Source organism: Egretta garzetta, unplaced genomic scaffold (genome assembly GCF_000687185.1).
Source record: "Egretta garzetta isolate BGI_Z169 unplaced genomic scaffold, ASM68718v1 scaffold143, whole genome shotgun sequence".
In the NCBI taxonomy this organism is placed as follows: Eukaryota; Metazoa; Chordata; class Aves; order Pelecaniformes; family Ardeidae; genus Egretta; species Egretta garzetta.
Window position 1 is genome coordinate 2149076 of NW_009259310.1, and position 12766 is coordinate 2161841.

Below are 12766 nucleotides of genomic sequence, written 5' to 3' on the forward strand. Positions count from 1 at the left end.
CTGTGGGGGCTGGGGGGGAGAAACGGGGAAGAGGGGAAGGGGGGCCGTGGCGGTGCGGCGGCTGGTGTTTGCGGGGGGGCTGCCAGGGAGAGGCCGTGGGGGTCCGGGCCCCCGTCACACTGGCCAGGAAAGCCAAAAAGAGGCGCTGCTTCCCCCTCCGGCCTGCGGCTCTGCTCCCTGCTCACTCCCCAAGGGGGCTCACGGCAGCCAAGCAAGGCTTTGCCCTAGAGCCTGGCTTTTTGGGGAGCCGGGGGCGGCTCCTGGCTCTCCCACCAGCACATGTGCCCTGCAGCTACAGGGACAGCGATGGACAGTGTGCAGGGTTGGGGTGTTAGGCCTGAGAGGTGGGTACTGGGCTTCCAGCAGCGGGCTGGGACCCCAGCAGGTGTCTGTGGAGGAACGGATCCACCCAGTGCTGTTTGACAGCAGAGTCTGTGTGCGTTTGGTCCCCACTCTTTGAGATGAGCGGGCTCTTCTGCCGCAGACCCTCCTAGAGAAGTCTTTATGCATGCTTAACTTGGTATCCCCTCCGCTTTCCAGGCAGCACCGAGGTCCGATGCTGTGGGGCCGCTGAAGGATGCCGACCTGCGGGCAGCCCTGGATGTGCTGCGGTGTTATGACTTGCACTCGATCGTGGAGGAGTGGTTCATTGAGGTGCTGCAGACGGACCTTCAGGCAAATATAGCTCCTGAATTCTGGAACTGCATCGGCCAGTATGAAAACACCGCTGAGGAGCCCCAATGCTCCTCGCTCCTTCTGGATGCGTTTTGTCTTCTCAAGTGCCGCCTGGACCCCTACCTGAACAGCCTGGAACTTCTGGAGAGGTGGACCAAGGCAGGCTTGCTCCTGGGGACAGGCGCTCAGATGCTGCAAGAAAAGGTCTACACCATGTTCAAAGCTATCCTTTTCTTCTCCACTACCAAGTCCTTCCAGGAAATGATCCAGCAGTTCTACAGCCGCACTTTCAGGATATACATGCGGCAGTGGAAGAAAGGAGAAGATGGAACGAATGAGTGCGAGAGCAGCATGAGTGAGACCGAGCAGGAGAGTGATACGGAGGAGGGCGGAGGAGAGAGCCCTCTGTGTGCAGGCTGCAGCAGCAAGAGAGAGCAGTGCTGGTGCCCCAAAGCCATGGAGCAGTTTCAGCAGCTCAATGACATCCTGTACGTAGGTTACGGGGTGGTGGCTGTCCCTACTCAGAACAAGCGGGTGGTCTGGATGGGGAGCAGCAGGAGGTTTTCTTGATAGCTGGAAAATGGGAGGACTTGCGCGTGAGGTCAGGCTGTATCCTGGTACTGGCTAGAGAACTCGACACGGGGTTTCTGCAGCTGGTTGCCAGCTGGTGGTTGAACAAGAGCAGATCTTTAGGGCACAAAGTTCCTCTCCCTGGATATGAGAATGTCTTCCTCTTGCTCTAAGGCCTTCTGTCCACAAAGAAGCAAACTCTTCTAAATGAAAAAGCTTTTGATGGCTAGAAAATAATGTTTCTAAGGAAGACAGGACAACAGTAGTGTCGTGTGTTACATATGTAGTGCACCTCTGTCAGCTGTCAGAGCATTTAAAGTAAGAGCTAGGCCTGCCTCTGTGGAGCATACAGGGAGGAAGGTGCCTTCAGGTAGCTAACGTTTTCTTTATTTGCTTGTACCTTTGCTTCCATACACTCTGAATCGGGTCACTGTGTCTGTAGACGCCAGCTGAATTTGCTGGAGAGAGTGAGCGCCGACGCTGTCACAACCATCTTGCACCGAATGATAGAGGAGAGGATGGAGCAGAGATGCCGGGGGGAGTACGAGCACTCCTTCCTGAATGAGTTCCAGGAGGTAAGGAAGGCGCACGGGCAGCAAGGGCCGTTCCTTTGGACATGCGTGGCTGCTCCTGTTACTGGTTTCGCAGCTCAGGCTAAAAGCCAATTCCACCTGGAAACACCTGGTCCAGGGCTATAACTCCCATCACCCCTGGCAGAAGAGGTGGTGAAAATTCCCCATTTTGGTTTATGTTAGAGGGGGAGGTTTGTTCTGACCTGTGCCTAATGGACCATTATATCTCACCTGCTGATGTCCGTAGTAACGAGGGAATTTCTGTGGTTCCGTTTTACAAACTACAAGAAGATGTAGTGCCACCTAGCCTGCAGAGGACCCTCCCTCTGTGTGGGTGGGCCCATAACTAGAATTTGTGCGGCTGTTTTCTGTCCTCTTTCCAATTTTTCAGCACTCCTTTAAAACAGGAAGCGAGGATGGGAGATGACACTCTGGTATTGATGTCACCAGTGGGCCACATACAGACTTAAAATCCTTGTTTTTGCTGCTACCTTAAACTGAGTTCGTGTTGGGCTGTTTACCCAGTATGACCTTAAAATAAAATTATTCTCTGGGTTGTGGCTCTTCCAGGATACAGTCCTGGCTCTGCACGCTTTGTTCCTCGGCGCATGACCTTGCCTTTGCCTGTGTTGAAGAACAATGCGTGAAGTCAGGTTGCCATGCAAACCAGACTGCTCTCTGTGGTTGCCCTAGTTTCCTTGCTGTTTGCCATGCCGGTCATTTTTGTCATCTGCAAACACCGTCAGTCGTTTTATATTTACTTCGCTTTAGTTGCTGTGCAACGCTTTCTTTATTGGACCTAGTGTGAAATGCTTTTGGGTGACCGGGAGATTGTTTAAGGACATTTTAAGGGCACCAGAGAAAATACAACTGCATTCCGCTTGTCAGACGTTGCAGAAGGTCCCCTTGCTCTCACCTCTTCAGAAGGGCCAGCAGGTTTGGCCACGGAGTGTTGGAGTGTGTCAGAATTAGGAAGAGAGAATTTTAAGAAAAAAAAGCCCAAGCCTGGCAAGCTAAAGGTAAAATAGGAGAAGTCTGAGAAACAGCTTGCTCAAAGTACAAGTGCTGACAGCAGACCCCCTTTTCGGATACACCAGCAGCCATCTGGAGTGTCAGTTGATGATCAGGCTGTGACAGGAGCACTCGGAGAAGATAAACTCATGGGGAAAAAATGGGTTGGTTTGATGATAATTGTATTCCTCCAAACTGAGTTGCTTTACATCCTTTCCTTTTGTCCTTTAGGAGAATTCTTGATCAGCTTTTCCACAGTTTTGCCCAGATCGATGCCCAGGTATTCTGGAGTTCTCATGTTCACCCTGCCTTGTAATCAGGAGAACTTGTGCATTTCTTCCATGTTTCCTCAGTCGAGTAGATAATTAAAAATTAACATCAGCAAACCAGACCTTGACTTAGCATTTTTGTTTCAGGCTGTTGGAATCTGGATATCAAAAAATGTTAATATCTAGTAGCTATTAATACTCGAACACTGTCCCACCTATTTGCCACCTTACAGGGGAAATTACAAAATAAAAAAATAATTTCTTTTGAACACCTGGATATTGTAGTTGAGTAGTAGTTGAAATCTGACAATTACACATTTCTCTGCAGAAAACCTAATCTCAAATATAAAAACCAAACCTTCTGATGCTCTCTGTTCAGGTTTTTATTTTATTATTCAGTGACTAAGCTGGTATTTGAGGTCTCGGTTTCAAGTGCCTGAGTTTGGTTGGGAAGAGTATGTCTGTGAGTCCTTGGCATGGCTTGCTTGCTCTTCATTGATTTCAGGAATTGTAGAAATTTTGGGCCAAGGATGATGTGATGGGCATTTTGCTCGTGTTCTCATAAAGAGAATAGTTCTGCAGGTACAGAGTGGAACAGAATTCTGCAAGAATAGAATAGTCTGCACGTTCTGAATATGCCTCGTTCTTTTTGGAGCCCAGCGCCGATGCACAGTCCTCAGTCACCCCTTACCTTCTCATACACACCTGCAGAGTCTATATCCTGTATCTTTAGTTAAAGTTCATGTTCTTTCAGCTAGGCTTTCCCCAGCCAGGGTGAATTTTCTGCCCCTCTACTCTGCTCTGGTGAGACCTCACCTGGAGTACTGCGCCCAGCTCTGGAGCCCTCAGCACAAGAAGGACATGGACCTGTTGGAGTGGGGCCAGAGGAGGGCTACTAAAATGATCCGAGGGCTGGAGCCCCTCTCCTGTGAGGACAGGCTGAGAGAGTTGGTGGTGTTCAGCCTGGAGAAGAGAAGGCTGCGGGCAGACCTGATTGCAGCCTTTCAGTGCTTAAAGGGGGCCTATAGGAAAGATGGGGAAAATCTTTTTAGTAGGGCCAGCTGTGACAGGACAGGGTGATGGTTTTAAACTAAACCAGGGTAGGTTTAGACTGGATATAAGGAAGACATTCTTTACAATGAGGGTGGTGAAACACTGGAACGGGTTGCCCAGAGAGGTAGTGGAGGCCCCATCCCTGGAATCATTCAAGACCAGGTTGGACGGGGCTCTGAGCAACCTGATCTGGTTAAAGGTGTCCCTGCTCACTGCAGGGGGGTTGGACTAGATGACCTCTAGGGGTCCCTTCCAACCCAAAACATTCTATGAATTTGGAGAACGGCTGGAGGGAACACTGTCCTTGGCTAGCTGCCGATTTCTGCTTGCTGCCTGGTGATGTACGTGTGAGATGTTGTGCATCCAGCTGTGGTGTTCACCATCTCTACTCTCCTTCTCCTTGTGCAGTGGATTGAGAAAGTGATTGGCTGGCTCAGCAGGGTTTTTCTGCAAGATGGTCCCTTGGCACACTCCTCTCCAGAAGCTAACAGCACCTTGAAGCGCTGGCGGTGCCACGTCCAAAGGTTCTTCTACCGCATCTACGCCAGCATGCGCATTGAAGAGCTCTTCAGCATTATTCGAGGTAGGTGTGACCCATTCAGTGTTCATTCACTCTTGGACTTAGCTTGGATGAATGATAGCTCTGTCTTCATCTCCTGATGTGCCACGCTGCCTCCTCTTGCTTTCCCATGGAGCATGGCACTGTTTCTAATCACTGCTTGGTCTGTAGATTTCCCCGACTCGAAGCCTGCTGTGGAGGACCTCAAGTTCTGCCTGGAAAGGACTAATCAGAGGCAGCAGCTGCTCAGCTCCCTGAAAAGCGCTCTAGAAATGCGACTTCTGCATCCTGGTGGGTTTTACATCCCCGTGTATGTCATAACACTGTAAGGAGCGTGGGCATGAGTGGGGATCTACTGGGAGCCATAATCTGATTGCACGTTTGATGAGTGAGAGGCAACCAGGCTGCGCACATTGCATGCTCTCTGTGTTGGAGTGTGCGTGGGCAGCAGTAGCTGATTGTATCCCAGCCCCTTCTTGCCTCATTTTTGCAGTATGGTGAGGAGCTCAGCTAGAAGTTTGGCTTTGGTCCAGGTGTGTAAAGGCTTCTCTGCCACATGTGGTCTGAGCTCCTAACGCCAAATCTGAGCTCAGCCGGTTTATGGTAGTCTCTGAGCCCATGTTTGCAGTTGGAGCTGGTTTCTCAGACATACGGATCTGGTCTCTTCCTCTGGGTCAGTGGAGCAGCAAGCCCACTCCGTAGATCAAACATAGGTCTTGGAGCGTCCAAGCCGTGCTCTGGGACTCTGACTCCCTCTGCCCCTCTCCTGTAGGAGTCAACACATCTGACATCATCACTCTGTATATCTCGGCCATCAAGGCCTTGCGGGAGCTTGACCCCTCCATGGTTATCCTGGAGGTCGCCTGCGAGCCCATCAGGAAGTATCTGAGGTAAGAGGCTTGTGGGGCTGTCTTAGGCATCCCCTTTCCCTCCCCTTCCCTTCACTTTCTCTGTTTGTCTTGCCTGTTGGCAGGACTCGGGAAGACACGGTCCGGCAGATTGTGGCTGGTCTCACAGGGGATGCTGAGGGCTCTGGTGATCTTGCAAATGAGCTCTCGAAAGCTGACCCGGTGACCCTGGAGAATGGCCAGGAGAGTGACGATGACATCACGGAACCAGGGGACTGGGTTCCTGACCCAGTTGATGCAGATCCAGGTTAGATGCCAAGACCAGAAGTCCTGGTAGCCTGCTGTTTTCTGTGGTGGGCTGTAGTCTTGAGCAGCTCATTTGCTGATCTTCTAGAGCTGAACTAGGCTGGGGCAGGTCTCTGTTACAATCTTGCACTGTTGTCTGATTTTCACCAGGAAAATCAAGTTCTAAGCGTCGATCCTCAGACATCATCAGCCTGTTGGTGAGCATCTATGGCAGCAAGGACCTGTTTATCAATGAATACCGCACGCTTCTGGCTGACCGTTTGCTACATCAGTTCAACTACAGTGCTGAGAGGTGAGGTCCGAGTGCCCAACCCCAGGGCTTTCCATGGTATAATCACCTGATAAAGGTGTGCTTCAGACTCTGTCCCATGAATGGCTGTTTCTGGAGCCAGGAATGTCTTTGGCCATTTCCTCTGCAGCTTGCATAAAATCTAGAATTTCATGTACTTGCCTCTTCTCGGGCTGCTTCCTGCTCAGCCCTGCTCTTGGCTTGCACTAATAGGGCAGCATGTAGGAAACGGGACTCCAACGCCCTCTTAGCCCCATCCCCTGTGTTCTGGTGGCCTCATAACCCTCACAAGCTGCTTAGGGTCAGCAGAAAGTGTCAAGGTAAAAAAAAGGGATGAAGCATCAGGAAACCTCAGTGGCCACCCAGCTATGTCTCTTGATTCAACAGTTGCAGTGGTTTTCCTTTCTGTGAAACGCAGCCAGTGCGGGCTGTGTCTGGGATGCGCAGTCTCAGGCAAGTGGCTTGCCAAATGCTGAGGTTGCACTCTGTTGTCAAGGGGGACGGCTAGGTGTTGTGCTCGTCCAAATGAAAGGGATGGGAAAGTCTTTGAAAAGCTGCTGGCCTACAGAGGAAGTGACTGTTCCTCACCTAGATGCTAGGAGGGATCCTGCTTGGATCCTCCTAGGAGGAGCACCCTTGTGCTGGGTGCTGCCTTTTTTGTCTCTCTTGCAAAGGGTGGAGGCCAAGCCAGGCTCGTCTGTCTGAGTGACCTGTGTCTGATCTGTCATTTCTCTTACCAGGGAAATCCGCAACGTGGAGCTGTTGAAGCTGAGGTTTGGTGAAGCTCAGATGCACTACTGTGAAGTCATGTTAAAAGTAACTTTTTTTTTTTAGAGTCCTGGGTGTTTGAGCTCGTTGGGAAGGGAAGAGACTTGAGGAGTGACCCAAAAAGGGTCATTAGGAAAGTGGGGTTCTCAAATTCCCAATGAGGGGGTTGGTTTGTGATGGGCAGAAGAGCATTCAAAATCGTGTCTGTTTTTTAAACCCTGCGGGTTGGGTTATTGACTCTGGGGGAGGGTTGCTCTGGTGCCGTTGTCTCTCCTGCCCTTCCTGCAGTACAGTATTTTGGCACTGAAGAGCTGGGGCTCTTCCAGCTCCTCTAGGGTTGGGACTCTGGAGTTCAGTTCACGTGGAGCACTGTGGGAAGAACACAGTAGGCTAGTGCTGAGTTGTAAGCCCTTTCTCAACTTCCCCACGAACGTTTCTGAGTATGTTGCAGACTTCCTAGTAGACACACGTGATCATGTCCTTCCCAGTGTCCCCATCATCATTTGGAGACAATGCTAGTCACCTTGTTTAAGCTTCTCCTTTATGAAGGGTTAGCGGTGACTTGGAAGAGAAGCCTTAGCTTCCTCTGCCTTTTCCAGGATATGGCTGACTCGCGACGCATTAATGCCAACATTCGTGATGAAGAAGAGAAACTCCCCGAGGAGGAGAGGCCACCGTTCAGCCTCGTTGCCGTTATCCTGTCAAGTGAGTTCTGGCCACCGCTGAAAGAGGAGAAGCTAGAGCTTCCAGAGCAGGTCAAGGAAGCCATGGAAGCCTATTCCAAGAAGTACGAGAAATTAAAGGTGAGGCAACTCTCCTTCAAAAAGGAGTAGGCTGTTCAGAGTTTGCTATATAGCATGCTTTTTGCAAAGTCCCCTTTAACATCCATTACACTTTAGCCACTAGTACACCCACGCTGTCTCGGTGGAATCCTAAAGTCCTTCAGCTTTGAATTGGGGTTAGAAGCTGTGCTAGCTTAGCTTTTGCCAAAAGAAGGGTTTATCTCTTTATGGGTGCCTGGGTCATTGTAGTGATTGCAGTTAGGGAAGACAGTTTTCTAAAACATGCCAGTGTTTGTTAGTTAAATGGATGCTGAGGTGAAAGTTCTCAGGCATCTTAAGTCTGGACTAAGCTTGTTGGCCTAAGTTCTATGGTAGTAAGAATGACATTCTGTCCCTTTTGGGCCTCTCTTCTGCAGTACTCTGGCAGTCTCCTCCCCTGTTTGTCCCCTTGAAAAGAAGCTCTTTTAACATTGTCTCATTTTACGGTTCGCTGCTAGTCTGGAGTTAGGTGAATGTTCCTTCCTCCTCTGCCTGTGGTCTCTCCTGGGTGGTTTCATTCATTTCTGGAGGGCGTCTGAACTCCATGTTAGACAGTGTAAGGGCAAGCATTTTTGGTCAGTTTGACTGTGGCTCAGTCAAAAATGGAACCCATGCCTTTTTAAACAGCATGGAAAGGTGGAAGAGAGGCATACAGAGCAAATACAAGCAGCCGTGCAGTATTCTTCTGTTCTCCAGGCATTTGATCATGGCAGTTAGTCAAATGGAGAAGGCCGAGGTGCATCTTGCTCTGCACATACAGAATGGGCTGGAAGCAGGAGCATCTGTCTGGAAGTCCAGGAGAGATCTAGGTCACTTCCAGAGCTGTGGTCTTGGCTTTCTCATCTTGCAGCTTCTTATCTGGTGGAGTGCAGAGCACACATCTGGAGCACAGATGATTCAGATCTAGCTGTCACGCCAGTGTAGTGTCTGTGTGCACAGGCAGATGGTTTTTTACAGCCAACGTGAACACAATTTGGTGTCGTGTGCGGATGTTCCTCTTTGCCTGTCCACTTGTGCCCTCACTCCACTTCAGGCTTGGTTTTCTATATCCTTTCTTGAACGTATAATTGTACACCAGGTGATGCATGCCATAAGGCTGGGAAACTCATAGCTCTAGTTCCTGTCTCTTCTTCTGCTGTAGCCTCGTGCTAGATGTGGATGCCAGCTGATTTCTGTGCCTGCAAAAAATTAGGAGAGGGTACAGGAGGGGATGCAAGGAGGAAGCAGCCTCCTTGAGCATCCTCAGCCTTCAAAGCAAGCAGTCCTCTTTTCACATCAGTATCAGAAGAGATTGCTTCTCTTCTGAGGAAATCCTGTCCCAGATGAGTATGTATTTTCTGGTAGGAGCTTGTCCTGAGTGGCCTGGTTGGTCATTCAGTGTTTCCTCAGCCTGTGCTTACCCTACCAGAGAGCTGACTGAGTGGCTTGCAGTGAGGAGAGGGGCATTGGTCTTGGGCAAGGGCTGGACAACAACTTGTGTCGAGGAGGATGTTTCCCATAAGGATGTAGGGAATGGTTGGGTGCTGGCAGTGCTGGGTGACTCAAGAGGAGGGGAGCAGCTTTCGTATCTGGCAGAGGTGTACGGAGTGCGGCTGGCCCTGCTGATAGAGGGGTGTTTGCAATATCGCAGCACTTAGTGGTTCCTGTTAGAAGATCTGATGTGAGTGGCTGCTTCTCCTTTTTCCAGGCCATGAGGACCCTGAACTGGAAATACCACCTAGGCCTGGTGAGCTTGGACGTGGAGCTAGCAGATCGCACCCTCTCCCTCTCTGTCTCTCCTGTGCATGCCGCCATCATCCTGCACTTCCAGACCAAGAGTGAGTGCCATGGCAGACTCAGGGTTGCCACCCCTGCCTGTGTGCTCCCCGTGGGTGGGTGGGAAGGCCACGTCACTTGGGTGGCTGTAGGCTCCGAGACCTCTAGCAGCAGGACCAAGACCCAGTCTGCTTTCAGGCAGTCGCTGCACACAGCTGCTTGCTCCTGGCAGTGGAGGTGGGCACGTGTCCTGCGCTTTTCTCCCATGTCTGTGGTCTCTGCAGGTACGTGGACACTGACGGAGCTGAGCGAAGTGCTCAAGGTGCCTGTGACATCACTGAAGCGTAAGATGACGCTGTGGCTGCAGCAGGGTGTCCTGCGTGAAGAGCCCCAAGGCACCTTCACCGTGATTGAGGAGGAGCAGAAGGACCAGGTGGAGAAGGTCGTTCTGATAGACAGTGATGAGGAGGGGGACTCTGCCATGGCGTCGCAGGCTGACCAGAAAGAGGAAGAGCTGCAGGTAGCTGTCCGTGCGTCTCGGCTGCTTGTGAAGCTGGCAGGACAATGCAAACATCCCGTGCTTTTGGCTTTGGGGAATCTGGTTAAGATGAGGGGTTCAATTTGCACTTTTTGGATTTGCATTTTCCGCTGCAAGTGGCTAAGTCCAGCAGGAGGGTTGTTGGAAGTGGGTCTCTCTTGATTAATTCTTACTGGTGGAGGTGCTGGATCGCAGCCTTCCCTCCAGAAAAGTGCCTAGCTGCTGAGCCAAGCAACCATTTGGACAAGTCTAAATGTGGTTTTTGAGTTTAAAAAAAGTCATGATTTCATATTTGAAGATAGTCATAACTTATTTGCATTCACCCAAGAAGTGCTTTTTGGCACTTAGGCTGCCAAAAAGGCTTACCCACGCTAACAGCTGGACCTTTGCCTTCTCTGTGTTGTGGTTCCTGGATGCTTCCAGTGCTTTTCTTACCCGTGTGTCATGCATGTGTGCTGTGCCACTGTGCAACACGCAGTTGTCATACTGGTGTTTATCCACTGAGGGTCATGCACGTACTGCACATCAAATCCTGCTTTCTAGCTGTGCTGTTATTGGATATTTCCTGTTTAAAGACCACATGGTCATGGCTGAGAGCAGAACTTACTGCCAGCCACAGCCCCGCTCTGCTTTTGGGATACAGGATGCTAAACACCCCTTTTCTTCACAGTATAGATGTCAGTGTGGTTTACTGTTGTTTATGTGTCCCCCTCTGCAGTTGTTCTGGACATACATCCAAGCTATGCTGACCAACCTTGAGAGCCTGTCCTTGGAGAGGATTCACAGCATGCTGAAGATGTTTGTGATGACAGGCCCAGTGGTTACAGAAATCGATGTACAAGAGCTGCAGGGTTTTCTCCAGAAGAAGGTCCGGGACCAGCAACTCATCTACTCTGGAGGTGTCTATCGCCTGCCCAAGAACTGCAACTAGGCAGCGAGCGTCCCTGCTGTCCCCTCTGCGTCACTCCTCCATGCCTGTGCTCAGCTCCTGAGTGCCACCTGGCTCTCTGCGTCCTGCTGGGTAGTTTCTCTGCTCGGAGGGGTTTGTGGTGCCCTCTTCCCCCAAAGGGTGCCCTTTTCCACATGGAGACAGCTCAGCAGCAGCCTGGGCTGTGCACCCCACAACTGCTGGGACTGGGCCTGCTCCCAACATTGCTTTTCCTCCATACATGAGCATCTGGGCTCACTTCACTGGTTAATAAAAAACATCAGTCTCCTCTTTTCAGATGGTACCAACTCTTTCCTTTCCTCTTGGCATCAACCTTCCCACGCTGAAAGGGCAGGCGGGAAACTCCACAGTCAGCCGGGCACCGTCTCCCTTTCGTTGGGTCTCCAGCTGTAGCCCCGGGAGAGCTTGGGAGGGGGGCTGTTGGCTCCAGTTGCTGTCTGGGTCTCTGTGTGTGGCTAAAGCAGCGTCTTGCAGCTGGCTGTGATGAGCGAGACCCTACACAAAAGCAAGGGTTCATGCTGTCTCCTTTGGCTTATGTGGGAGGAAGGCTCCAGGATCCGCTTACCCTCGTTTGGGACTTTTAAACTGTGTGGATTAATTTTATTGTGGGGTGAAGAATGCTTTAGATGGATGAGACGGAGCAGTTCTTCAAGGCAAGCTGTTCAGTCCTGCGTGGTAAGTGGATTACCCGGGCGTGGGTAGGGTTGCTTTACTACGGCATGAATACCCGTCTCCCTTTTGCCCCAGGGATGGTGCCGTCAAGGGCGCATCGTCTTGGTGTGCTTCAGAGTTACTGGCACCACTGAGATCAGCGGGGTGGGTGGGTGGGATAAGCCCTGAGCTCCCTTGGTTCAACATCGTGCCCCCAGCCTGGGTACAAGATCAGGCAATGGGTTTCAGGATTGTGCTCGGTCTCCACGTAACGGCATTCAGGATTCCTCAGTCCTGCTTGCTGGGTGGGTTTTGCTCATCAGGAGGAATGTTCTGGGGAAATCTGGCTTTTACTGAAAATTTGCTTTCTGTGAGGCAAAGAATGAGTTTCCAGGGCCCAAGGAGTCTTTCCCGCTCCTCTGCTGAAGCTTCTACCCCAGCCTGCCGCAGCTGGAATTGAGATACCAAAGGGCCACGGTTAAAACACCAGAGCAGCCTGTAGCCCTGGCTGTGCGGCTGTGCGTCCAGATGTGTGGGAGACTTGTGGAACATAGAAAACAACCTGTATTTGCCATGAAACCTTGTCTTTCAGTGCCTAAAGGCCCAGAAGTCCCACACTGGGGGCATCCTTCGCGCAGCCACAGGCAGTTCGTGGCTTTCCCTCTGTGGGTGAGAGCATGCTTTCGTGTTTCCCCGTGGCACTTCACTCCAGGCTCATGGTCTTGTGGCACTGGGAGCTGGTTGGCGTGTTCTGTCGTGAACCTTAAAGCGTTCCTTGTGGTGTAGGGGCTCTTATTAAGTAAATAAACCCCAGTCTGTGAACGTCAGATATTATTCCAGGTAAAGCCAAGAACAGCAGCTAATCCCAAATTGCAGCAGGCAGGAGGGAAATCCGTGCCCGAACGCACAAGGAGCCCCACCACACCCAGTTGGATCTGTTGTCATCTGAGGTTGGGTGGGGTGGCCAGGACAGGGCACTGGCCTTGTCATCGCTGTGTCCAGTGTGGGATGTGGCTGGGGACATGCCTGGGACCCACGGGTTGAGGACATGAGACACAAAATCTTGTCTAAACAGCAGCTGGTTTAACCGCAGGCAGAGGTCTCTGCTGCCTGCTCTCTTCTCCCCCAGTAG

General features: G+C 51.2%; 1 protein-coding gene across 1 annotated transcript in view; it reads left to right on the forward strand.

Annotated features, from left to right (window-relative positions):
- ANAPC2 (anaphase promoting complex subunit 2) overlaps positions 1 to 11191 on the forward strand; it is a 13325-nt gene extending 2134 nt beyond the window's left edge. Inside the window, exons 2-13 of the mRNA XM_035891879.1 lie at positions 541 to 1163; positions 1688 to 1820; positions 4559 to 4733; positions 4881 to 5000; positions 5482 to 5599; positions 5683 to 5864; positions 6014 to 6155; positions 6893 to 6968; positions 7520 to 7723; positions 9429 to 9558; positions 9781 to 10016; positions 10753 to 11191. Of these exons, the coding sequence (XP_035747772.1) occupies positions 541 to 1163; positions 1688 to 1820; positions 4559 to 4733; positions 4881 to 5000; positions 5482 to 5599; positions 5683 to 5864; positions 6014 to 6155; positions 6893 to 6968; positions 7520 to 7723; positions 9429 to 9558; positions 9781 to 10016; positions 10753 to 10965 (2352 nt within the window). The 3' untranslated portion in view covers positions 10966 to 11191. The remainder of the gene's footprint in view (positions 1 to 540; positions 1164 to 1687; positions 1821 to 4558; positions 4734 to 4880; positions 5001 to 5481; positions 5600 to 5682; positions 5865 to 6013; positions 6156 to 6892; positions 6969 to 7519; positions 7724 to 9428; positions 9559 to 9780; positions 10017 to 10752) is intronic.
- The last annotated feature ends 1575 nt before the right edge of the window (positions 11192 to 12766 follow it).